At 44.7% G+C, this 24931-nt stretch overlaps 2 protein-coding genes across 2 annotated transcripts in view; both read right to left on the bottom strand.

The window, feature by feature from the left end:
• The window catches only part of chd3 (chromodomain helicase DNA binding protein 3), a 60944-nt gene extending 40255 nt beyond the window's left edge, over positions 1–20689 (bottom strand). The window contains exons 1-14 of the mRNA XM_080023667.1: positions 20393–20689; positions 17770–17990; positions 17465–17656; positions 17241–17368; positions 15600–15862; positions 14817–14956; positions 13619–13748; positions 12999–13174; positions 9480–9746; positions 7909–8112; positions 6980–7206; positions 6189–6320; positions 3658–3754; positions 1558–1749 (exon numbers count right to left, since the gene is read on the bottom strand). Coding sequence (XP_079879793.1) covers positions 1558–1749; positions 3658–3754; positions 6189–6320; positions 6980–7206; positions 7909–8112; positions 9480–9746; positions 12999–13174; positions 13619–13748; positions 14817–14956; positions 15600–15862; positions 17241–17368; positions 17465–17656; positions 17770–17990; positions 20393–20633 — 2610 coding nt within the window. The 5' untranslated portion in view covers positions 20634–20689. The remainder of the gene's footprint in view (positions 1–1557; positions 1750–3657; positions 3755–6188; positions 6321–6979; positions 7207–7908; positions 8113–9479; positions 9747–12998; positions 13175–13618; positions 13749–14816; positions 14957–15599; positions 15863–17240; positions 17369–17464; positions 17657–17769; positions 17991–20392) is intronic.
• Positions 20690–22255: 1566 nt separating this feature from the next.
• On the bottom strand, positions 22256–23532 carry LOC307247088 (cytochrome b5 domain-containing protein 1-like; the record flags this gene model as incomplete). The annotated part of the gene is made up of 4 exons (XM_080023153.1): positions 22256–22498; positions 22947–23165; positions 23253–23329; positions 23412–23532. 4 exons carry the CDS (start codon positions 23530–23532, stop codon positions 22256–22258), a joined length of 660 nt encoding a protein of 219 aa, XP_079879279.1.
• Between the last annotated feature and the right edge of the window lie 1399 nt (positions 23533–24931).

The following is a 24931-nucleotide window of genomic DNA, read 5'->3' as shown; positions in this document are numbered from 1 at the left end:
GCCGATACGTGGCAAAATGACATTGGTTCCTAGACGGTATCTACCAGACAGCATGGCAACGCAGATTTTAGTGCCTTAAATGCCTGAGCTGTCAATTTCAATATTTGCCCTGAGAAGCACCAGAAATCGTTTTTTTATCTTCATCGTGATATGAACATACACGATGACATGGAGTTCGCTTGCAGCTCTAGAGCAATGGGTCCGAATCGTGTCCGTTTTATTCAAGTCCCAAAAGTTTATGAAGTTGATAAAATGTCTCTGAGGGACATGCAGTGTTTAGTCCCTTTGAATGGAACAGTGCTGTTGGGAAATTCCACACAGAGTGATTTCCTTCCACAGAGACACCGTGAGGAAGGACTTTGTGCACTTATTGGATTTATTTGAGGACAGGTAGTAGACAGCCACGTTCTAATTTTTAGGCGAAAGTAATAACACGCAACAAGTGTATCAGCTATCATAGTGATCTCTCTATCATTCACATCCTCCTCCAGGCATGCGCAGACAGGGCTCCCACATTACCCACAATGCAATCCGTTAAAGCGACAGGCCCCGTCACTACAGGATCTGTCCTTGAATTGACAAAAATACAACAGACATTACAGTTATTTTAAATAGTCATGTTTAATTTTTAAGTAATTTTATGTATTAAGTTGTTTTTCCCCAGATATTTTTTTATTTCAAGAGATGTTTTTGTTGAGTTTAGAAGAAAGGGAGCAGGGAAATTCAACTTTAATTTTGTATAATTATAATGTGTTATTTAAATGGATGTTCTGTTTAATTGGTTGGGTATTCATATGCAATTTGCTTGATAAAAGCATGTTTGAAATATTTGATTTAATTTCTTTATTCAGTCTCAAAAGATTATACACAGAATTGGAACTCGTGTTAGTAGTAATGCTGCGTCACTGTGTCATCATTGCCCAACATGGCACCAAGCGGTCACGTAAAAACACAGCAGAGTACCGATTGGTCACAGAAAACCATCACTTCGTAATTCCATCATTGCGTCATCATTGCTCGACAGAGCACACAAGGGATTATAAGACAACGAAATACAAGCAGTATATTAACTGTACGAGCAGGGAGGAAAACATAGTGGATCACTACACTACTGTCCACAACTCATATCACAGTCTGGATCACAAACACTGAGACGTCATACAGCAGCCTTTGACAGTACAGCTCTATTCCGACACACACCAAGGTGAGTTACGTATAACAATGACAAGCCCCGGTTTACAGCTAAACGCTTATGGCTTCGTTTGAAAAAGGAGGCAACAGAGAAGAGAATAATGTCGAAAATCACATGTCTGTGAAGGCGGTTTCATGTGAAGTCATAATTTTGTCAAAAAATGCCACAGTGCCGGGTAAAGACAGCACAAACTAATGCTGTCTTCAATGGTAACTCTGAAATTTGTAATTGGGGTCGGTAGCAAGTGATCCTCCGTTTCACGGGAACTCTGAAAACTGTAATTTGGAACTCACACGACTAACCTGGACCCTGTGTATTGCTGCCTGCAGCTTTAGTTGTTATTATAATCATCATCATCGCCTTACCTCCTTGAAGAGGGAGTAGAGGAACACGATGGTCTGGATGGTCTTGCCCAGGCCCATCTCGTCGGCCAGGATGGTGTCGGTTCCCTGCGCCCAGGAGAAGCGCAGCCAGTTCAGACCCTCCAGCTGGTACAGGTGCAGCGTCCCGCCTGTCGACGTCACAAAGTCTGGCTGCTCCTCATACTTTATCGTAGGCTGCGGGTTACGGGGTACAAAGAGGATGTAAGACATGGAATGTGTCGTGCGCATGGTTAAAGTTAATTTCGCTGTGCATTGCAAATAGTGTATACATCTGTTACATACAGTATATTTGCATTGCATTAAACAACCAAATGATTTCAGTAGTAACTAAGTCATGATGAGAATGGTAAGAATTAGGATGATGACGATTTGTTTTTCATTCATTTAATAATAAGACTTAAGGCTAAAGACTAAATCACATTCTTTCAACCACTATAAAGGTGGAGGTACACTTGAAAAGATGCGAGAACAAAAGACGTTAGAACCTGTCCCGGAACATGTCCCAGAACACCGTCAGCAGGATACTCAATAAAGAACTCAATAAGCACGAACTTGACAGCGAGACGAGGTGGCAGCGACTTTGCTTTACAGAAAGAATAACAGTGAAATCAAACCCAATGTCATTTATTGACAGCACCCATATTTCCTCAAATAGTGACCGTGGCTTTTATTTACCTCGACTGCCGTCTGGGTGCCCTTGCTCCTCTAAATAAATACATCCAAATAAACTCAGGTTATTTTTTTGTTCTGAAACACGGGAATGGCTGGGACGCACAGTGGACCAGATATCACTCTTTCTCCATTACTCAATCTACTGTCCTGATCAAAGGCGGAACATCCCTTGGTCTAAAATATTTGCATCATACAAGTAGAAAAGCGGCGCAGTGCTGGAGGTGAAAAAACATGCACAAGCTGACTCTTGGGCAAAGTTTCCCGGTTTTTATTTGAGCACTGGTTTATATTTGAGGAGATACAGTATGCTGTATATAATACAGTGGTACCTCGACTTACGACTAATCCAAGATACGTTTAGCGATAGTCACGAAAATTTGGATCGACTTGCGACCGACTGCTCCAAGATACGACCGTGGAAATTTGCAGTTGGCGCGTCGGCGGCCAGTCAGCAGTCAGTCAGCGGGCGACCTACATCGTGGGTGCACATAGTTCATTGCTTATCGATAATTTTTTTCATATGTACTGTGTTTGTGCTGTGTATTTTCTTTCATTTCACCCTTCATGATTTCATGAATTTATATGGGAAAAATTGCTTCGACATACGACTGTTTTAACATACAACCGTTCTTATCTAACAAATTAGTCATAAGTCTAGGTACCACTGTACCTGCTTCGCATGTTGCAGCGCCGTAAAAAAAACAATCTTGTCGATCCGGGAAAAGGAGGAAGTTGAATGACCCAGAAAGGGAGGTTGTAGTCCGTCCCCTGCCATGACGCAATGGCATTTGGGCCAATCCCGACAAATGGAGCTCTCAGAATGAGAGAAAGACTGAAGGCGACGTTCGCCTCTGTGGCTTGCGCACAGAACACCGCAAGAACCAAGAACGCCGCGTCAACTTGCTCTTACAGTATCTTGTTACGAACATGTCTTTTTGGTCAAAAAGTTCGACATTTTTTTTTCAATGTACCTCCATCTTAATGCAGAAACTCGTGTGAAAAATAAATAAAGGAAATTGCTCTTGTGTTGCAAGATCAAAATTGCAAGGATAAGATACATTAACATTAATTTAGGGGTAAACAGGATAGTGGTGTGCCGTGGGATTTTTTCAGTGTAAAAAGTGTGCTGTGGCAGAAAAAAGACTGATGTAAAAGTCGCCTTTTGAAGCCATATCATTCATTTTAGAATTAAAGTCTATTTATGGCATACAATTTCCCTGTCCTATTTTTTCAAATTTTGCGATTCTTTTTCTTTCTTATTATTGCCTATTGTTTTGATGTGAGCAGCTGTAACACCAGAGTATGTATGTATGTATGTATGTTTGTAAGTATGTATGTATGTATGTATGTATGTTAGTAATTAATTTAACACGTGGGGTGATGAGAGATTAAAGAAACAATCAAACTCACGTCATTGACGGGTGTGCCGGGCGCCTCTTCCTCGCCCTCCGGGTTCCTGCCTCTCATCTTCCTGGGTTTGTCTAGGTCCTCCTTCATTATCGTGTCCCTGTTCAGCAGAAAAACATCCGTCTGTCTGTCTGTCTGTGTGTCAGTCTTTAATGTCACTCAGTCAAACATTTATCAGTCCAATAACGAAGAGAGTGATCATGGCATCTGTTCTGATAACATGATACATAAAGTACATACCTAAACGTCATAGTTAGCACGATAACATCAGTAGCATCAGATTTTAAGAGATTAATTAGCCCTTGTATAGGTTTCCAAATAAGTATATTTGAAAATATGTTTAATAAAAAAATAACATAATAATAATAATAATAATAATAATAATAATAATAATAATAATAATAATAATAATAATAATAATAAATGGGGTCTGGTTTGGTCATGTTAGGTTTGAATTACAGGCTTCGGAGGTTCCGATGTTCCCGAATCTGCGCTGTGATTATGCGTGAACGTTTGAAGCGGACTGAGGGCATCTCCTACCACAGGCTCTTTCTTTAATCGCGCTCCTTTTGTCGGGACGGGAGCCGCGCCAAGCTCGGGTTGGAAGGAGTACGAGTTTGAGTTCAAATTGCTGTTTTAGGAGGACCTGCTGCGTCAGCTCTGGGGGGCCTCATTCCCTGCTGGGCGCAGCCCGGTTGAAGAGCACTGCGGCCGGGGGGAGAGCGGAGGAAGCACCAGCACTCCGGCTGTACGACTGGCTGTTTATGTAACATGGTTGTTTCTCTGCTCTGTACGATTGGCCGTTCATGTCACATTTTTGAGGTGACGTATTTACGGAGGATTACCAAGGTAATGAAAACGTATGTAATTATAGTGGTGACTTTTTTCCTTGGAATACATTTTCCATAGGTTCCGTTTCCATGAAATATGAAAAACGTTGGCGTATTTCTGTGACTAATTACAATTTCACGGGTTCTATTCTTCCAACGCGTTCCTGGTACATGAACGCATCACTCATTCACACGGTAGAGTGGACTCGACGTGGTCACGTCTAGTCAGTTTCTATGGATAAATGTTTTTTCATGCTATTTCGTGAATCCGGAAAAATAAGACCAAAGAGATAAAATATAAATCGAACGGATCCACAGCCATCTACCAGATAAGAAGGTACATAGACACACACACACACACACACAGGCTTAGTTTGTAATCTCTAACCATCACAGAGCGAAGGAGTCTACACCGCGCACTGGACACGGTGCGAATGAACATTCTGAACCATAATGGGCACATTTAAAGTAAATGGTATGATGACGTCACAAAGCGTCTTACTCTAAATCTCATCCCATTAGTTTTCGAACATTGGCGTGTCGGTGATGCACAACCGTCCGGCTACTTTTGGTCAGATTTTGCTGGTTTTTCACTATTTCTGCTCTATATGTGGATTGATGTGGATGAAACTTGAACCACGAGTTGATTGCTACGTCCCAGTTCTGACGAGACGTAACCTGTGTTCGTAGCTTCTGCCGTTGTTCTGTTGCAGATAGTTTTAGCCACGAAAAAAATTGGGGTAATTATTATAACCCCTTTAGCTGCAGGCAGCAACACACAGGGTCCAGTTTGGCCATGTTAGATACATATTACAGTTTTCAGGGTTCTCTGAAACGCAGCACGAGTTAACATTTTCCGAGTGTAGATTGAATGCCGCATTGGCTCCTCCTGTATGCGGCCTAAACAGCGCATCTTTCCGAAAATGAATGACCACCCAGAGACAGAAACCGAGCTTATATTAACATCGGTTCATGATTTCAGAAGTGGAAGTTCCCATTCAAACTGACTTAAGACTGCATGTTCATCCGGGACATTTTATCAACTCTTTAAACTTGATGAAAACTTTTTAAACTAAAATAAAACGCACACGATTCAGATCCATGTCTCTGGAGCTGCAACCGAATTCCATGTGCAGAATATGATTGTGCAGAATATGATTTCCACTGACTTGTGGTTGAGTAGGAATGTCCACATTTGAATTCTGCCAGTTTATCACGCATGTTCGTATCCTGATGATGATGAAAATACGATTTCTGGAGCTCCAGAGGGAAAATATTTAAATCGACAGCTCAGGCATTTAAATGGCAACGAAATCTGCATTGCAATGGGGTCTGGTAGATATTGATCGTACATGAACCGGTGCCATATTGGCACTGGGTTTTGGTGCCCAACCCTAGTAAAGACTGGCTCCAATGCCGCAAAAGAAAGAGGGACACGGCACCGGGTAAGATGCAAACAGAATGCGTTTATTTACAAAAAAAGGCAAAAGAGATAAAATATCAAATGAAAAGCTGGGTGTTGGGTCGTCGCAACCCAGCGCAGACACTGCCTGGAGCAACCCCAACAGAACGATGCCACGCACCTGGCACGATGCAAATTATTTGGTGACATTAGGACCAAATTCAGCGTGGGCGGTTTAAGCCAACGAGATCGAGTTTGACGAGGTCACTTTGAGGTTAGATTCGCTTCCACTAAGTAGCTACCTGTGTTTCCAGTAGCTGGTCTTGTAGATGGCGAAATCTGGTATGTCCAGGTCGTCTCTCTCCCAGGTGCACTGATCGTAGTTCAGTTCTCTCCACTTGACCAGATAGTGGTACGCTCCCTTTTTGTCAAGACTGAAGGAGCGACACAAATCGTTCACAGTCAGTGAAAGTTACCACGTTTCATACGCACGTGAACATGAACACTAACAATCACAAACTAACTGAATGTAGTATGTAATAGTTATCACGTTGAATGGGCAGTTTTGGCAACTTTATCCTGTTGCATTATCATCACACATCCTGTCTGTGAAATCCTGTCTTGTCCCAAAAAAACGCGTATAGTTGTGTGTTTTCTTTCTCCATTTGTCTCGGCAATGCTGTGTCAGCTTTAACCTATACCTTAAAACAGAGGTTCAAAAATAAACTGATTTTTATTTTAGAGCCAGCAACGCAAATGAGAAAACTTGTTTCATGTGAATGTCAGTATTCCAAATGCTGCTTCCATTATACCATAGAGTATGAAGGGGCCGTATGGATTATATATAATTATTCACAATATATCAAAGATATTTAACAAATTCTTTAAATTAGAAATACGTGTGCTGCACTCTCACAGTAAAACAACTTGGACTGGACTTCGTTATGAACGGCATTTCTTCTTTCTGTTTCTTTCTTCTTTCATCTTTCTCATATATCTAAATGGAACAAACTAAGGGGGTAAACGCACCAAATCTGTGTACCTGTGAACATACCTTATGCATACACACACACACACACACAGAGCCACTCACCTGTTGTGGATGATGCGATGGATCATCATCCACTCTGGCTTGATGCCAAACTTGTAGTACTTATCCTCCAGGATTGCGTACTGCGGGTCCTTGGCCCTCCTCTTCTCGCTCTTCGTCGCTCCTCCGTTCTCCTCCTCCCCCCCCGAGCTGTAGTCCAGGCTGGGGGGCTCGTCCATGTCCGTCTTCCTCTGGTAGTTCCGGTACATCACCGAGTGGAAGATCTCCAGCTGTGTGTGTGTGTGTATGCGTGTGTGCGTGTGTGCGTGTGCGTGCGTGCGTGTGTGTGTGTAGAGAGGACAGCACAGGAAGAGGGGGAAGCTTCATAAAATGTGTTTTAAGCTAATGCAAGAGGTACACCCCTAAAATGTTGCTCACAATAAAACAGTTATTCAATTATCAATGTTAAACAAGTGAAAAAAAGTAGACTTAAATGCGTATCTGAAAGTAAACTTAGTATATCCAGTACACTTTTTATGTGTTTGCAAATAATATACCAAAGTTGTGTTGAATTAACCATTTAGTTTGCACCTAGTTAGAGGTTGTACTTAACGATGTGCTTAAAAATATAAATAATATAATTGTATGTATTTTTCATGTATGTTTGGTTAGCTATGGCTATCAAACTAGTACTTTTAACAAGTATAGTAAAGTACAGCTTTAGTAAGGTTAATGTTTCAATATACTTATTTCCAATCTACTTTTTTTGTAAGTGTAGTGTATTTACACTACACTTACCTCAGTACTTTAAATTTAAATTATATCTAATTAGTCATTTCAATTAGTGCATAAAAGTAAGAAGTGGCAAAAAAAAATTGCACTTCAAGTACACTCACAAAAAAGCATAGATGGGCAGAAACGTAGAAACACTGTGTATGACTCGGGTACTGTAGTCATGCTAAAGGACAGTAGGAATGCCTAACATGACACACCTGCAGCTCGGTGATCCAGGTGCAGTGCCAGTACGACTGGCCCGTCAGCTTGACAAAGAACTCCCTCTCCGGCCGCCCCTTCATGGGCGGCGGCGGGGCGGCGTCGGGCGGGGCGTCGGGGGCAAGGGGCACAGGGATGGGAGGCGGGGGCTCGCCCCAGCGCCAGTGGAGGATCTTCTGGACTCGCCCATTGATCGGAAGACACTGCGGAGCACCGAGCAGAAGAAAGTAAAATAAAAATGAAAATGTATCGAGCAGGAGAGAACACACATTTCTACACTTTTCTTTGTCGTGGTTGGGGATTGGGAACGGTGGTTAAGGGTCACAAGGGCTTTTCTGAAAGGGTGGAGCTTGACTTTTAGAAGGCCTCCGGTGTTTCCCTACAGTTATATGTAAAAGAAAAAATCAAACTTGTCTCTATAGTCTATAATAAATAAATAAAATGATAAAAAAAGTAAAAATAAAAATAATAAAAAGTTATCTACAATAAAATAAAATAATAAACTTTGTATAGCACAATTCATACAGGAGATGTATTCACCTGGAATGAAACGAGCTGATGAGACCAATTATTACCGTCTCCGCAGGGGGGGGGCTGACAAATGGGGCTGTGTCAAACCCAGTTTTCACTTGTGCTGTGTTTTAAAGTTAAAGTGAAAGCTGAAGTGAGAAATCCAACTGTGTTTTTTCTAATAGTGATTTGAAGTCAAACTATCTTCACTGCCGGACCTCCCCCGGACCCGGAATTCATCCATGCTAATAGGAAATCTGAGGCCAAAAAACAAATACCAATGTGGTCTGTTACTATCGCTGAACAATATAGACTTACTAGAACCAGTTCTCAACCTTTTATTGACGCTGTTTTAGCTCAAAAAATAATTACGACAACAGCAATTTGATGAGATAGATAGTGATAGGTAGATAAGCGGAGTGGATATGAACAGAAAAATATACATGTACAAATATACGTATACTGTGGTGGAAAGTACACGTATATGCGTACGTAGTGTACGCATATACGTCCACTAAAAGTTCAACTTGTGCGCGATGCGTTTCTCACCTCAAGTTTGATCAGAAACAGATTTTGTTGGACTGTTTAGGAGAAATAATAATATTGTATGTTCTAACATTCGGCCACCACTGCTCTCGAGTTCACGCCAGGCGGACCGTCTGATTGGCTCCGTCGGTTTGGCCCGTCGCGACTCATTTGCACAAAGTTGAACCGAGCCAAACTTTTTTTTTAGTCGCGAAACTCGCCCCGCCGCTGTCGCTTCCTGTCGCTGGCTACCATAGAGAATGAATTTTTTTTTTTTTGCCTCTTTTGTCACCACATGTATGAACAGGTGGTTAAGGCGTGATTATACTCCAAAACGGATACCGACACGCAAGGGGTTCAGTACACCCACATATGCACACTGGAAATCAAACTGGTAAAAAAAAAACACAAATTTACATTTGGGCTTTTTACACCACCAACCATTTCACCGGATTCTAACTCGATTCTTTGCGTCAAGAAAAGAAAAGTGAATATCTGCCGTGCGCAGATTGGCTCCCGGGAGTTTTTTTCTCACCATGCAGCGCGGACACAGCCACTCCCCGTTGGGGATCTCCGGAAGCGGGGGGTTGAGGCAGTGGATGTGGTAGGAGGAGGTGCAGGTGTCGCAGCACAGCAGCTCCCCTCCATCCTTACACACCCGACAGAACTCCATGTGGTCGTCCTCCTCCTCCACCTCCACCCCCGTGGGGACCCCCACCTCCAGCACCATGCGCTCCTCGCACTCCTCCTCAAAGTCTTCAAAGTCCTCGTCCTTCGCTTCCCACTGGATGCCCTCCTTTTCCTGCAGAGGGAGAGATCTGTTTTTTAATGGCACTTTATTTTGAACAATTTTTGTTTGTTTCCTTTTTGTCAAATGACAGAAATAACAAGCCAGGCAAATAGATAGAGCAGACACATTCACACAATTAAATAATTAACACAAACATTCGTTTATTTTAGAAAATAATATTTAAAGTCCACCGTTATCTTGGATTTTAACACCCTGGATCTTTATTGCTGTATTTAAAAATATAAGTCTGGCCGCAATTCATTTTTTGATAAAAGGGATTTGTTTATAATGCGGTTTGTGAAATGGCTGAACCGCAAAAAAACAATTTAAAAAAAATTCTAGATAATGCAGATTTTATTGTTCAGTAGGAAAAAAATCTGTTAAATGATTCAGTAGATGCGCAATAAAGAACTTTATCGGCAAAATTTCCCGTAAGAGAGACCAAGCAAAAGAGAGGCGCACGGCTGCATGGAGCGTCCCTGTAACCATAGAAACTCCCTCTCCCACTCCTTTCCCCGACACCGCAGGGGAAGAGGAGGCGCTTTTGTAGCTGCTGCTGCGCGGACTCTTTGCAAAAGCATGCATGGGAATAAATGACCCTACGACAGAAATGAATATTTCAATTTACGAACTTCAACTGTTCAAAATTGTGGGACATTCCGTCGGGTTGCGAGGCACGGGACAATTGGTCAAAATGCGCGACTGTCCCGCGCTATTTTTTTCGAGCGATGTGGACGGTGAAGGGGCGGAAAGTGACACAAAACAGCTCATAAAGTTATTTCAACGTAATATATAATATATCAAAAATCCTAGCAGCGTGAATTATCATTTTTACGGAACAATTCAGCACAAACGCAGCAAGCGTGGCAATGATTTTATCGTGTGGGGTGCCCACTCAACGGAGGTGTGTATGTGTACTTAAGTATGATGTTGTTCGATGCAACGTGGGCGAGTCGGAATGACGGGGTCGCGAGACTTTTTTTCTTTTAGAGGGTTGCCAGCCAAAAACTTTGAGAACCCCTGGTCTAAGGGGGCTCCATGCCCAACGAACATTAACTGCAGTGGTGACATCTCCGTGAAGCTATCTGCCCAAGACTGAGTCACCTGGCCAAGAAATATCTCTCTATTCCTGCCACAAATGCCCCTTCAGAGGGTTTTCAGGATGGGGAGTAACATGCCAAAGAGCCTGCCACAAGCCAGAGGCAGTAGACAGGCTGGTCTTCCTCATAAAAAAACCTGAGGACAACTTCCTAGAAAGTTAAAGGAATGTTATTTTATTTGAGAGTATTTTTTTATTATTCATCTCATTATCATTATTTATTATGTATTATTCATTGTATAACTTTTTTTCAGGAAGACCCTACGAGAGATTTTTTTCAAATTTTTCATTTTTTTCAGGAAGACCCTACAAGAGATTTTTTTCAATTTGATTTAAAAAAAAAAAATCTTTGCACAATAATGACAGCCAAGTGGTGCTGTTTATTTATTTATTTATTCTTGAACAACTGATTTGTTTAAATGCCGAATGCCCGACACTACTTGGTAATCTTGTTTATTTTTATTATGTGAATACAGAAAATGTGTTTTAATTTTGCCGTGGTCTTTTTAGTTTGTTTAGAGAAAAAAACGAAAAGAAATGGAGGTTCAAATTGAAAATCGTCCATTGGTTTAAAAAACTTGACTCATGAATGCCAGCAGAACATTGCCCAGAGCCTCACTCTGCCTCTGCCGGCTTGCCTTCTTCCCAACGTGCATCCTGGTGCCAGCTCTTCCCCAGGTAAGCGACGCACTCGCACCCGGCCATCCACATGATGTGAAAGAAATTGTGATTCATCAGACCAGGTCCACCTTCTTTCATTAATGGGCACGTGAGCGTCAGAACTGATGGTCCAGCTCTGACGCTCACGTGCCCATTGTAGGTGCTTTGGGCGGTGGACAGGGGTCAGTATGGGCACTCTGACCGCTCTGGGCCTATGCAGCCCCATACGCAGCAAGCTGATCAATGAGCCTAGGGCGCCCATGACGCCATTTGGACCTTGTACCACTTTTGGTAGGTACTAACCACTGCATCCCGGGAACACCCAACAAGACCTGCTGTTTTGGAGATGCTGACCCAGTTGTCCAGCCATCACAATTTGGCCCTTGTCAAAGTCGCTCAGATCCTTACGCTTGCCCATTTTTCCTGCAACCTCTAACCTGCAACCTGCAACCTCCAACACATCAACTTCAAGAACTGACTGTTCACTTGCTGACTTATCCCACCCCATGACGGGTGCCATTGGAACGAGATGATCAATGTTATTCACTTTACCTGTCAGTGGTTCTATTGTTGTGGCTGATCGCGATGTGAGATGTGAGATCTGATCTTAGATGCCATTCACAGATGGAAGTGGCCAATGTTTATCCAGTGTTTCCCGCACATAGACTTTACTTTGGCATGCCGCCCAGGTATATTAACGGCCGCCAAAGCATATTTGGCGACCCATTTCAGCGTTTTTATTTTTTCAACTGTCTGAAATGACCATCCGTGATCAATTTTAGAAGACGCAGACACAGCTCTCTAGAGTGCTCCAAGGAGGAAGTGATGCTGCGTTCACGGGAACTCGGAAAACATCGGTATCGGCGTCAGCTATCAGCCAAGTTGTTATTTTAAACATCAGTATTGGTCCAGAATTTCGCAATTGGTGCCTAATTCTGTCATTACAAAATGACATTTTAGGAATTTCAAGTACTTTTTAAACAAAAATCTTTTTTTCATTTTCAATGTCTTCACACATAACAAATATAATCAATTTTCAATGTGATCTTTATTTATTAAAATATAATATAATCTTAGTCTCGTTATCGATTATTTATATTAGTGTTACTACGATATCTATATATCTATTATTATTGTTTTTTATTATATCTCATAGTCATCCACTAATATAAGTGTCTAAGTGTTCCAGCAATGCTGGATTAAATGTATGTATTATTTATTATATTTATTTCCCTGGCATAATCGACATTGTCCGAGCGATCCTGGAAATGTTTTATTCAGTTACGATTTGAATAATAAAATCAGGGGGAATATCACAGGTTCTTAATTATCCTGTTTTTTTCAAGAACTTTTCAATCACTTCATCAAAAAATTGTCTAATTCAAGGTATTCCAGTACTTTTACTTTACAATTTCTGAGGACAAAATTCAAGCACTTCAAGGACCTGGTAAGAACCCTGTATCATTGTGTGTGTGTGTGTGTGTGTGTGTGTGTGGTACACTCACGCAGTGCGGGCAGCTCCACTTGCCCTCGGGGGCCTTCTCCAGCTCGGGCTCCAGGCAGACCAGGTGGTACGCCCGGGGACAGGTGTCACACAGGATGATCTCCCCCCCCTGCTGGCACACCTCGCAGTAGTCCTGGTGGTCCGTCTCATAGCCGTCCCCATCCTCCTCACCCGGGACTGTGGGGAAGGGGTGGGGGAAACAGAGAGGGAGAGAGAGAGAGAGAGAGAGACTTTTTTGAAGTTCCTTGTCCCATCGGTACGGTAAGACATAACTTCAAATTGGATAAAACTCTAAAGTAAAGTAAAAAAATAATAATAATTCAAAACATAAAAAAGAATACAAATTTATTCATGTAAAAAAATATACATTAAAAAACAATTTATGTTAAGAAGAAGTTAAGAAAGATGTTAAGAAGATGTAAAGAAAACACAACAAAACTGAAAAAATAAAACTAGGAAAAAAAATAAAATAATTTAAAAAAACAAGATGAAAAGATAAAACTGAAAAAAAAAAAATTTCAATAAATGAATTAAATGTGGCAGAAAAAACGATCATGATGATGATCACCCCTGATGTATAGATGCACATGCATTGTACAACCCATGCGGTGTCCTGTTTACTTTTCTTCTTCTTCTTGGTGGGCCGTCCACGTTTGTTTTTCTTGACGCGGCCGGAGCTGTCTGAGCGCACCGAGGAGCTGTGCACACTCGAGTCCTCCTGCTCCGACTCCTCCTCCTCCACGTCCTCGCTCTGAGGAGGCGGGTGGAAGAGGAAGAGGCAATGGTGACAGGAAAAAGTTAAACAATGACTTCCACCCATTAATCCAAATCCAAATTAATCCAGTTATCCATCCATTGATGATTCTCATTTTCATATTTTATTCCATTGCTTTATCTATCTATCTATCTATCCATCTATCTATGTATTCCCTTCTTCCTTAATATTTCCATCTTATTGTCCAGCCATCCGAGTACCCTCTGAAACCAGAGGGTGTCTCTGGATCTCCAACCTGTTATACAATATATTTTAGTATATAAAAATATTTTATTGCCTGATTATTTAGTCCAAACTTCCATACCTGTCCATACTATAGTTAGGGACATAGCAGTAAAACAGGTTTCATTCTTGCACTGCAAGTACTTTTTTGAGCACAATCTTTTATTTTTCAAGGACAAATATAATACATATTCAATTTGATCTTTACCAATTAAAATATAACCCGATCTTAATCTCATTATCTATTATTTATATCCAACTATCTTTATATATTATTATTGTTATCATTGTCATCTACCATTAAGTGTCTATCTCCAACTGTGGTGGCTTGAGCAGCCACACCTGATGCTTGTTGGTTGGGCTAACAAGCATCAGGTTTATAACGTAGCGTATAACGTTTATGGCGTTTGATTTGAACAACAAAACCAGGGGAAATGTCGTGGGTTTTCAATGATTACATTTCTTTTTCAAGGACTTCTCAAGCACTTCAGTACAAAATGAGTTATTTTGAGGGTATTCCAGTACATTTATGAGGCCGAAATTCAAGCAATTCAAGCACCTCCAGGACCTGGTAAGAACCCTGATCCTAAACCCCGAACTGGTGAAACTACGATCAAAACAGTCAGTCTTGTCAGTCTTGACATTAGAGAATGTTCTCTAATGTCCTGTAAATAAAAAAGTTGAGTACAGTAGGGAAGTTGAACTATTAATCATTTCGCTGTGGACCCCCTGGAAGCTCTCAAAGGACACTTGGGGGACCCCGGACCCCACATTGAGAACCACTGCTCTACACATCCCTCGCCGCTTGCACTAAACACTCACTGAGCAGCTCTTCTTCCTCTTGGCGCCTATCGCCCCCAGCTTGATGCGGATGGGAGCCATCTTTTTGGCCTTGGCCAGGGCTGCAGCTTTCTTCTTGTCCGGGACACGAGGACCTTTGCTGCGCTTCTTATATCCCGGACCTGGACAGAAAGCCAAGGATATCAGGAGTAAACAAGAGGGAAAGCATCGGTAGGAAAAGGCAAAAGGACACAGTTAAAAAGAAAGAATGAACAATTTGTGAAACATATTCACCAATATGACTTGTTCTTATTGAATGCCTACAGGTGAGCTTAATTCCGCGTGTTAGATGGACAGTAGAACAATTAAGTAAAAGAAAACCAAATAACAGAAGTTGAGTAAAAACAAAATGTGGAAAATGTGTAAATAATTCTATAGTATGACCGACACAAAAATGGATTCAGTCAACATTTGAACTGCTGTTTCCTGTCGGCAAGGCCTACGTGTTACGATGAGATGGGATGAGTTGATGCATGAATTGATATGAATAACATATCTTTATTTAACTCTTGAATTGTAAAAAGAAAAACCGTCAATCACAGCAGAACATTGACTCAATGATTTAACTTCAAGCCTTGTCATTGTTTGAATCTGAAAATGAACGTTCGCAAAATACGCAGTGTTTCAGCAGAAATGTATAATTTTTTTTATGAAAAATGCTGCGCACATACGTATGTCTACAAACACGGAGCACCGTGTGCTCAGGGACAGCTTTATGCTCATTCAGTTAAAAACACTGACACCCCAGCCCAGTGCTCCACTGACCTTTCCCCTCTTTCGTCTTGGCCTTGCGGAGCGGCGGGGGCTGTAGCGGGGGCTGCGGCAGGGGCTGCGGCGGCAGCTCCGGGGAGGCCGTGACGGCGGACACCTGCTCGGCAACGGCGATGGCGGCGGCGGCGGCGGCGGCCGCCACAGCCGCGCCGTTCCCCTTGAAGGGGTTGTTGGAACTGAACTCCCGCCACTTGGCACCCAGGATGGTCATCATCTTGGACATGGGGATCTTGGGGTTCTTCTTAGCTATCATGGGCCTGGTTCGCGCAAGAGAGGGAGGAAGGGGGCGCGGGAAGAGAGAGAGAGTAACTGCTTGGACTGTTGTTTTTTTTCCCCTCGTGATTTTTTGTGCTCTTTTGTTTCAATAGAACACTTGCAAAATGAACAGAATTCTTACAAAAATCCTCAACAGTGGTTTCCGTTGAACACTCTACTGCATTGCTCCCTTGGGTTTTGTCAAAATTGTAAAAGCAGAGCTATCTTAATCCCACAAACATGGAGTATCTCAAGTTTATTTTGGACAACTTTTAATCTGCCACACGGTGCGCTTGGAGGGACTAAAGCCTCGTCCACACGTATATGGATATTTCTGAAAATGCGGTTTTTGTTTCCCCTCCGCCTAAAAAAAAGACTTAAAAACACTCACATAAGCATGCCAGACCAGCAGGCGATAATAAAAACATGATGTCAACAACACAATGGCGTTGTGCAGATGCTCAAGTTGAGCTCCTGACATCGGTGTTTTCAAGAGGTTTTGAAAAATCTCCACCCGGGAAGGCATTTTTCATGTGGATGGGAGGCCAAGATGCAGAGGAATACTACGTTTGAAAAAAGAAACTTTCCATAGACGTGTGTGAGACACCTGACGTATAATCTGCATTATATTTACAAGTGTGACGGAGTTGTTTTCCACGGTGTGACGCAGAAAACAGCAAATGAAGACTGAACCGGAGTCATCTCAGAATCACACCGTCACCACTCCGCTCCGAAGTCTGCGAGCATTGAATCAAAACCTCGCCTGCGATTCATCCATCACATTCCATCACCCAAACACCGACGGAAAGAAAGAACTGGCCACCTCATGCAGAGATGTTCCGATACCATTTTTTCCTTCCCAATACAGATTCCGATACCAAATAAAATAAACTTATATATATATATAATTTTATTTTTATTTTTCTAACAGCTGTATACTACTAACCCTGTATGGATGTGATATGGGATATAATTGCCATCATTGTTGTACTCAGGTTAAACCCTTTGCAAAACATGAACAAATACAGTGCATACAAAGAATGAGAACTTTCTTTCATTATCTAGTTTGACAGTCAGTCATAACTGAAAAACAACATAAATAAATCAAGGAATAAATAACAATTCCATAAAAAATAATAATAAATTTTTTTTTTCAAGTGCAGCCACAACTTAGTCAAATTAAAAAGACACTTAAAAATGTTGAAAAAGTACAGCGACAGCATAAAACAGTCGCACGACCGCGACTTAAAAAACCCCGAAATAATACGTCTGTTGCGTTAATGTTTGCCAGATTACCGGTTTGCCGGATACCGGACCAGCATTTTAGGCGGCATCGGAGGCATTTCCGATGCCAAGCATCGGAATCGGAGCAACTCTCACCTCATGAACTGGCTGAAGGCCTTGTAATTGGTGAGCTCTCTGTAGTCCTCCTCCGAGAAGGTATGGCCGACGTCCTCCAGGCCCCAGTCCTTCGCCAGCTGTGTCGACGTCTTCTGCTCTGTCGGTTGCTGCCGGGGGGGAAGCACACAATCGGAAACGGTCGGACACGTGCACCAACGGGGCCGACAAATCCTTCCCGGGCGTGTTCCGCTGCACTTCCTTACCTTCATGGTTTCTTCCTGACTGCTGTCCCTGTCGCCGCCGGCGTCTTTCTTCTTCTTCTTGACCTTCTTCTCCCTCTTCTCCTTGTGCTTCTTCTTCTTCCTCTTCTCCGCGGGTCCATAGTCACTGGCCGCCGTGTCGGAGTTGCCGCCATGGTCCCTCTCTCTGGCCGAGTCCCTCTCTACATCGCTGTCCTGCGGGGGACACAGGGATTGAGGACTTGACAGAGGTCAGAGTTCACAGCACAGCCGGTAAAAAAAACAAACCCCTGGATCCAGGGAGGGTCCCCCTGATGCGAAGGACTTACGATCTTCTTGCGTTTCCTGGCTTTGGCCGGCTTCCCCTCCTTGCCCTTGTCCTTCTTCTTTGTCTCCTTCTTTTTGGGGCGTCCTTTCTTCCTGACGGGGCTGGGGCTGGGGCTGGGGCTGGGGCTGGGGCTGAGGCTGGGGTTGGGGCTGGGGCTGGGGCTGGGGTTGGGGCTGGGGCTGGGGCTGTCCCCGTCCCCCTCCGGCGTCTCCCCGCCTCCGCCTGCAAGAACAATGGTGCGAAGAAAGGGCGAATTACAGGCTATCGGAATCGCGCCGACAAATAATCCCCTTTCAAACGCGTCAGGACACCCCGCTAATCCCAGATGAATAAAACTATGCGCGACCAAAATAAAAAAAAACCAACACGACAGTGCTGGTTGCCTTTGGTGACCTCTGACCTTGACCGGATTGTGGCGCGGGCCAAATTAGTTCCAGTTAGCCGGCGTGTCATGAGCGGATATGACAGCTGACGTCGGCACAATGGGGGAGCGTGTGCGGACGGGGAAACGGCAGAAGTGTGAATAATGAGCGTGGCGACCGGAACGCTGCGGTTGCACGCGGTGAAACAGCGCTTCTCAAGCTCATGGCGCCGCCTTCCCGTTTGATAACAAAACCAGCAATTATCACCACGTGGTCCTCACAGGAGCTATGGTATGAATAATATGTCGACCAAAGAGGGAACGCCATCGTTCGCGAGACTATACATGACAATATAAACGACAGGCTTCAGATGTAGCTCATGATATTTGATGCTCTGAATAATAATAATAATAATAATAATAATAATAATAAACCTCTCTACTACTAAAGTCTCCTAGCACTGCTTGTTTCTAGAGAATGTTTAACACACTTGGTCTGACACTGTGATCAACTGTACTTGCCGCGAAACGCTCCGGACAATGGCATGAATGCTTAATAACAACAGTGTGATGGCAATATGTATGCGCTGATTTCCACGGCTGCAGTTTGAATACAATGGCGGACCTATTCATTCTTTTAGCGTTTTGAACAACCACAGGGCGTGCGGTTTTAAGGTTACAGGAACCCAAAAGGGAAATGTTTGACTTGGAAGAAAGGGAGAACGGGGAGGAGGAGGAGGAGGAGGAGGAGGAGGAGGAGAAGGGAGGGAGGGAGGGCTGGGGGAACCGCAGCCCCGGAGAGGAAGAGGGAGAAGGAAAACATCGATTCAAGCGGCGCCAATATGAGTCAAGCGGCCATGGCCGTCGTCACGCCAACCGACGTGACGAGAGGCCGCGTCTTGCGCCGCGCTCCCGTCCGGCCCTGCCTTTTGTTGCTAACGGCGGCGCGCGCCCACCGGCCTCCCCGCACAGGCGTGCACCGCGAGCGGCAGCGGCGCGCACCGGGGTCCCGGTGCTCCGGAGGCCGGGAGGGGAGGGGGGAGGGGGAGGGAGTGCGGTGAACTGGAACGGTTTTCTCCCGCCGACCAGTCCCCCCCCCCCACCTAGGGCGCCGGGACGCCCGGTGCGGGTGGAGGTCGAGCGCTGGAGCGGGAAGACGGCGGCGGGGCGGCGGTGACCGCACGGGAAGGCACGCGCACTAATAATTGATTTGTGGGCCGTGTGCACAAGTTGCGCCGGCGTAACGGGGAGCTTCAAAATGACGGGTTTTTTTAAATTGGATTCGACCGAAACAAGCGCGGACGCCACGCCGGCGAACTTCCCGGACGAACGCGACGCCGCGGCGGTGCCGATTTGATAAATACAATTAGAAAATGGTGATATGAAATGGGGATGGGGGGGGGGGGGGGTGGGTGGGGGGTAGTCCTGAGTTCACTCCACGGAAACAAGGAAAAATACACAAAACCGCACGAAAATAGAAAATATAACTACCATGGAGCTTAACACGCTCCCATCACATAAGCTGAGTTGTAAAAGCATCACCGACCCTGGTATGAAGTTGGTGTGTGTGTGTGTGTGTGTGTGTGTGTGTGTCTCTCTCTCTCACACACGCACGCACACACACACACACACACAGGGCAGGATTTCACGCTACCCTCCGGCAGAAGCATCATCATCGCCGATCGCAGAGATAACAAGCACACACAGCCTGCTGCCGGGAGTCCATGTTGTCAAGCCGCCGCGAGCCCCTCGCTCTGTCACCCTCCTCCGGGGGCGACCTCGTCACATCTGCGTCCGCATCGTTTTGGGTTTTTTTTTTGGGGGGGGGGGGGGGATTTTTTTTTTACGAATTTAAAAACAACGCTGATGAGCATCAACTTTGAGGGGGGGGGGGGCAGAGAGAGAGAGGGGGGGGGGGGGGTCGGAGTGGTTCAAAAAAAAAAAAGAGCCATATTGAGGACAAGTTGCTTTTCCAAAGTTGTATTTCAACTGACGCGCGCCCGTTACCCCGCAAAGACGGACGGTATAAACAGACGCGGTCGGTGCGCGCGACACTTTTATTATTATTATTATTATTATAATAATAATAATGATTATAATTATTATTTTTAAATGTGTATTTTTTCCCTTCTCCCCCGGTCGCGTGCGTGCGTGTGTGTGTGTGTGTGTGTGTGTGTGTGTGCGCGCGTGTGTGTGTGTGTGTGTTCTCTCTCGTATGTGCGCGCGCTCCCGACTCCTTCCCGGGTCTCTGTTTCTACTGTACCTCGCGCGGCTTCCACGACCGCCGCCGCCGCCGCCGCCGCCGCCGCCGCTGCTGCAGTTTCTCGAGGCGCCACCGGCGAGTTTATGTCGCTTGCGTCGTCGTCCTCCTCCTCCTCTTCTTCTTCTTCGTCTTCTTCTTCTTCTTCTTCTTCGTCTTCTTCTTCTTCTTCATCAAAATCTCCTCCCTCGGAGTTACCCACCATGCCCTCGTCTTCCCCAAAGCGCCGCAGAGGAGAGGACATTATAGCCCGGTCATTGGATCCGCTGGATAGTCTTCCCCGAAATTATGATTATTTTATTTAATATTCAAATCGGCGCGGGGGGAGGAAAAAAAAAAAGTGTGGGGGGCGTTTTGGAATATTTTACACTAGGCAGAGCAACAAAGATGGCCGCCCTTATATTTATTTTTTAAACAACCCCCCCCCCCTCCCCAATAAGAAAAATCCCCTTACATAAAAAAAAAAAAAAAATGGCTGACTATATTATTTCAGAACGCACCCCCTCCCCTCTCTCTCTCTCTCTCTCTCTCTCTCTCTCTCTCTCTCTCTCTCTCTCTCTCTCCCCCCCCCCCCCCCCCCCCCCCCGTCCCCCACCGCCCTAAAACTAAAAAAAAAAAATCCACATACACACGAGAAGAAAGGGGGTGTGCGGCTGCATGGAAGTTACTGTCACTTGTTCGCCCACCCCCTCGCATGCTGAGCCCCCCTCCTCTCCCCCTGCATTGCAGACGGCGAAAGCATCATGTGCGCTCACCTTAATGATTAAAAAAAACAATAATCTTTTTTTTTTTTTTTTTTTTTTTTTGGGAGCCCACCCCCGCCGTTGAAAAAAAAAAAAATAAAAAATATGTTGGAGCAGGAGGGGTGTGTGTGTGTGTGTGTGTGTGTGTGTGTGTGTGTGTGTGAGCTGGGGAGGGATTGAGAGAGAGGGAGAGAGAGAGAGAGAGAGAGAGAGGGAGGGAGGGGGGGCCGGGAAATCTGCCGCAGCCATGCCCAGACTTACATCAGATTGTGTTGCTTAAAAATTAACCACTTGTGGTGGGGATGGAAATGAGTCGAGTGTGCAAAGTGTGTGTGAGTGTGTGTGTGTGTGAGTGTGTGTGTGGGGGGTTTTTTTTTTTTGGTTTTTTTCCCACGCACGAACCGGCGACGCGGTGCAGGTTGAAGGGTGAGGTAATGGGGGGGGCGGGGGTTACGAGCGTGGATTCCAGCGCACGCGGTGGGCGCGGAGCGGCGGGTGGGAGCGGATTTGCGCACAGCGGCGGCGGGTGTGAACTGGGTGGCAGTAAGGCCATGGGAATGCCTCGGCCACGGCCGGCCCTCCGCGGGTCTGCCTATGGCCACTTCCCCCCCCCCCCCCCCCCTCCCTGACAAAGGATTTCGGTTCAAACCTACTAGAGAGGAAAAAAGGAAAAACAAAAACAACAACAAAAAAAAAACATCTGAGCAATATGGATTGTCGATCTCGATTCATTTCTTGAAATAATAGGATTGCAAATGCACCGCCGCCTACTGCTCCCGGGAAAGATTTGTTGATATTGATATTTTATTAAAATTAAAAAAAAAAAAAAAGGTTTTTATTAGGAATATTTAAGCGTAATTATTATTTCATTGAACATAAATTCCAGATGCAGACTGCAGATGACCAACGCTCCAGATCGATCTCGAGATAATTTATACAACATAAAGGAGAAACATCCGTCATAAGACGGGTCACGTTGGCCGGAATGCAACTGTCATATTTCACCTCGACAGTCAATATTATCTCTGAAAAAAAACCAAGGACAACAAGTAGGAAAATCCAAACAGGCCACGGAGGTTCCTGTTTCTTTTTAATTGTGGCCCCGGTGCGATCGCCGCCGGGTTCACTGAGGGGGGTCAGGGTCTGTGAGGTCGTCATTGAAGTAGAGAGACACGGACTGGGTGTAGTTGTCGCGGTCCAGGCAGCACTGGTCCAGCTCCTCGTCAACGTCCGGGATGCCGTTCTCGCTCAGCGTCTTGCTCATGTCCAGGCAGACGCCCTCCTGCTTCCAGGTGTAGCTGGAGGCGTGCGAGTTGTACTGCGAGTAGCGCTGGAGGATCTCCTCCAAGGTCTCCTCGCAGCAAACCTGCAAGGGAAACGCCGCAGTTCTCCATTTCGCTGGGGACAACTCTCCGACTCTCACTCTTTCTCTCACCCGCGGCGCATACTACAATTCGAACAGGTGGTTGAAGCGCTCGAGCTTGACTTTCAGTCCCCGCGGGGAAAGAGGGGAGAAGAAGTAATTTGTGCCTGGTCCTCTGTGCTCCCTTTCCAAGTGAAGGCGCTGGGAGTAATGAAAGTCAAGCGGGGAGCGGGGTGTGTTTGTGGCTTTGTGCTTGTTTGGCCTTTGGCCATGGGTATTCACAAACAAAGGAGAAGGAAACAGCCCATCATCAGTCAGGGTGAGTGACTTTCAAGCTAAACTCTTCCATTCTGGACCTAAGAGGACAACCCTCGAGATTTGGTGATGGCCCGATCATCATATCATACACAAGCAAGAGTGTGTGTGCATGAGGAGGTGTGGTGAAGTTCACCTCCATCAGCTGCTCCTGCGACGTCAACGTGTTGATGATGCGGATCCACCTGGTTTTGGCGGAGAGTCTTCCCACCACATACTGGTTGTCCCTCCACCAGGGAACGCCAAAGTCGGTGGCCCAGTCTGTGCGAGGGCAGGGCGGGGGCACGTGCAGAAAGCGCCCCCTAGGGGTGTAGTACTGCACACAGCCGGTCAACCGGTCAACATGAGTCCGGATCTGAGTAAACAAACCAAAAAAAAGAGACGCGGTGACCAACTTAAAGACAACAACGATACTTCATTTGCTCATGTGATCATAACGCACATCTTTGCTTTCGGTGTAGAACCAATGGCTGATGTCCTTCCCCGCGCACTCAATAATCGGCACCAGCAGAATGTCACCTAGAAAGAGAGGAACGGTTCAAGTCCCCAAACTACTCCAAAAATGCCCATATACCCAAGTATGGGTTCTTGTGCTGCTCACCTTTGTGTTTTGTCATCAGAGGTGTGAGGTCACACACTTTGCCCAAATATGAAACCCACAAGTCATCGCACGTGTTGTGGGCAGAGACCTCGTAGGGGGTGAAATATTTTTGTCTGGCCATTTCGGCTCGGTGCTTGTTCTGTAATAATAAGAAATATAATCATAATAATTATTATTATTATACAACTATAATAATATAAATGTAAAATAAATGTACAATATTATATAAAAACAATAAATACATTTCTAATATATAGATGATATGGTATATGATATATCATATATGAAATGATATCATATAATATAATACGATATAAAATAATATAAAATGATATAATAGAATAGAATAATAGGTTTCTTCAGTTATAATGTAGTGAATAGGGAATGGGATGCTTGACACCGACACATCAATGCGTGTTTACCTTGTGTGCAGCTGCAAGCCGTCAACGCAGCGCGTTGAAGTTTGTGTCGAATGTGAATTACGTCACTGTGACGTCACCAACCCACCGGAAGCAGTTTGACCGCTCTGAAAGTGAAAGGAATAGAGAGACATGAGCAGAAAACTAGAGATGATGACAAAATAGACAAATATTACCGTAAGAATAGACAGTTAATGGTCCGTCTGTTATATGCTTGTATTACATGGCGTCATTTCGCAGAAGCTTTCGTCCAAAGCGACACACAATGAGTACATTTTGTCATAGTATCAAAATACAAGTGTCTTCATCCGTTGTTTTTGTCATTTCGACAAATAACTTGGACGGCATGTACTCCTGTTAGACAAGACACATCCAAATTGCACTGACGCACATTCGTGTCGATGTAGGTGTTTCCATTTATTGCAGCTACGTACATCACATCAACGAGCCGCTGCGCCGGAGTCTGCAGCCTCCAGGTGAAGGGGCTGCCATGACCACTGCGGGCCACCGGGTGTCGCTGTGTTCTCCGTTGAAAAAGACGTGACCAATTAACACCAATTAATAGTTTGTACGTTTAGTGTGAGGGACGATTTAGGGAGTTGGGGACGATTTTTACAAATGACAATTAAAGAAAAAAAAAAAAAAATCGATGTTTATTGTTTTATCACGAATGTTAATGCAGTATCCCAACGATTCATTGCAGAAAGAGCAGATACTAACGCTCCAACTATATATTGCCAACAGTACTATGATCGATAAGCGATAACAACAGACTATTATTTCACAAGACTATGTCACGTTTCACCGCGATATCTGATATAACCCATGCAAAAAAAAATTGAAGTGGCCAGCGGCCTCAAAAGCTTCTTCCCATGGAAGGTGTAGGGACTCTCACGGTGGGCATGAGATCCACGTTTCATCGCCCCGCGTCCAGGTCACCAGAGGTTCCAACTCGGTTGGCTTTCTGAGAGCGCTGTCCTCGGCGGGCCCGACGAGACTCAAGGTCCTACGCCACTGCGCCGGATCTGCCGTGCTGATAGATTAGATATTGCAACACAAAAATCGGGATTCCATCGCCTAATATCTGTGCTAATCCTACCA

The sequence above is a fragment of the Zeus faber genome (genome assembly GCF_960531495.2).
Source record: "Zeus faber genome assembly, chromosome: 22".
NCBI classification, from domain to species: Eukaryota; Metazoa; Chordata; class Actinopteri; order Zeiformes; family Zeidae; genus Zeus; species Zeus faber.
This window is presented reverse-complemented; position numbering and strand designations above follow the sequence as displayed.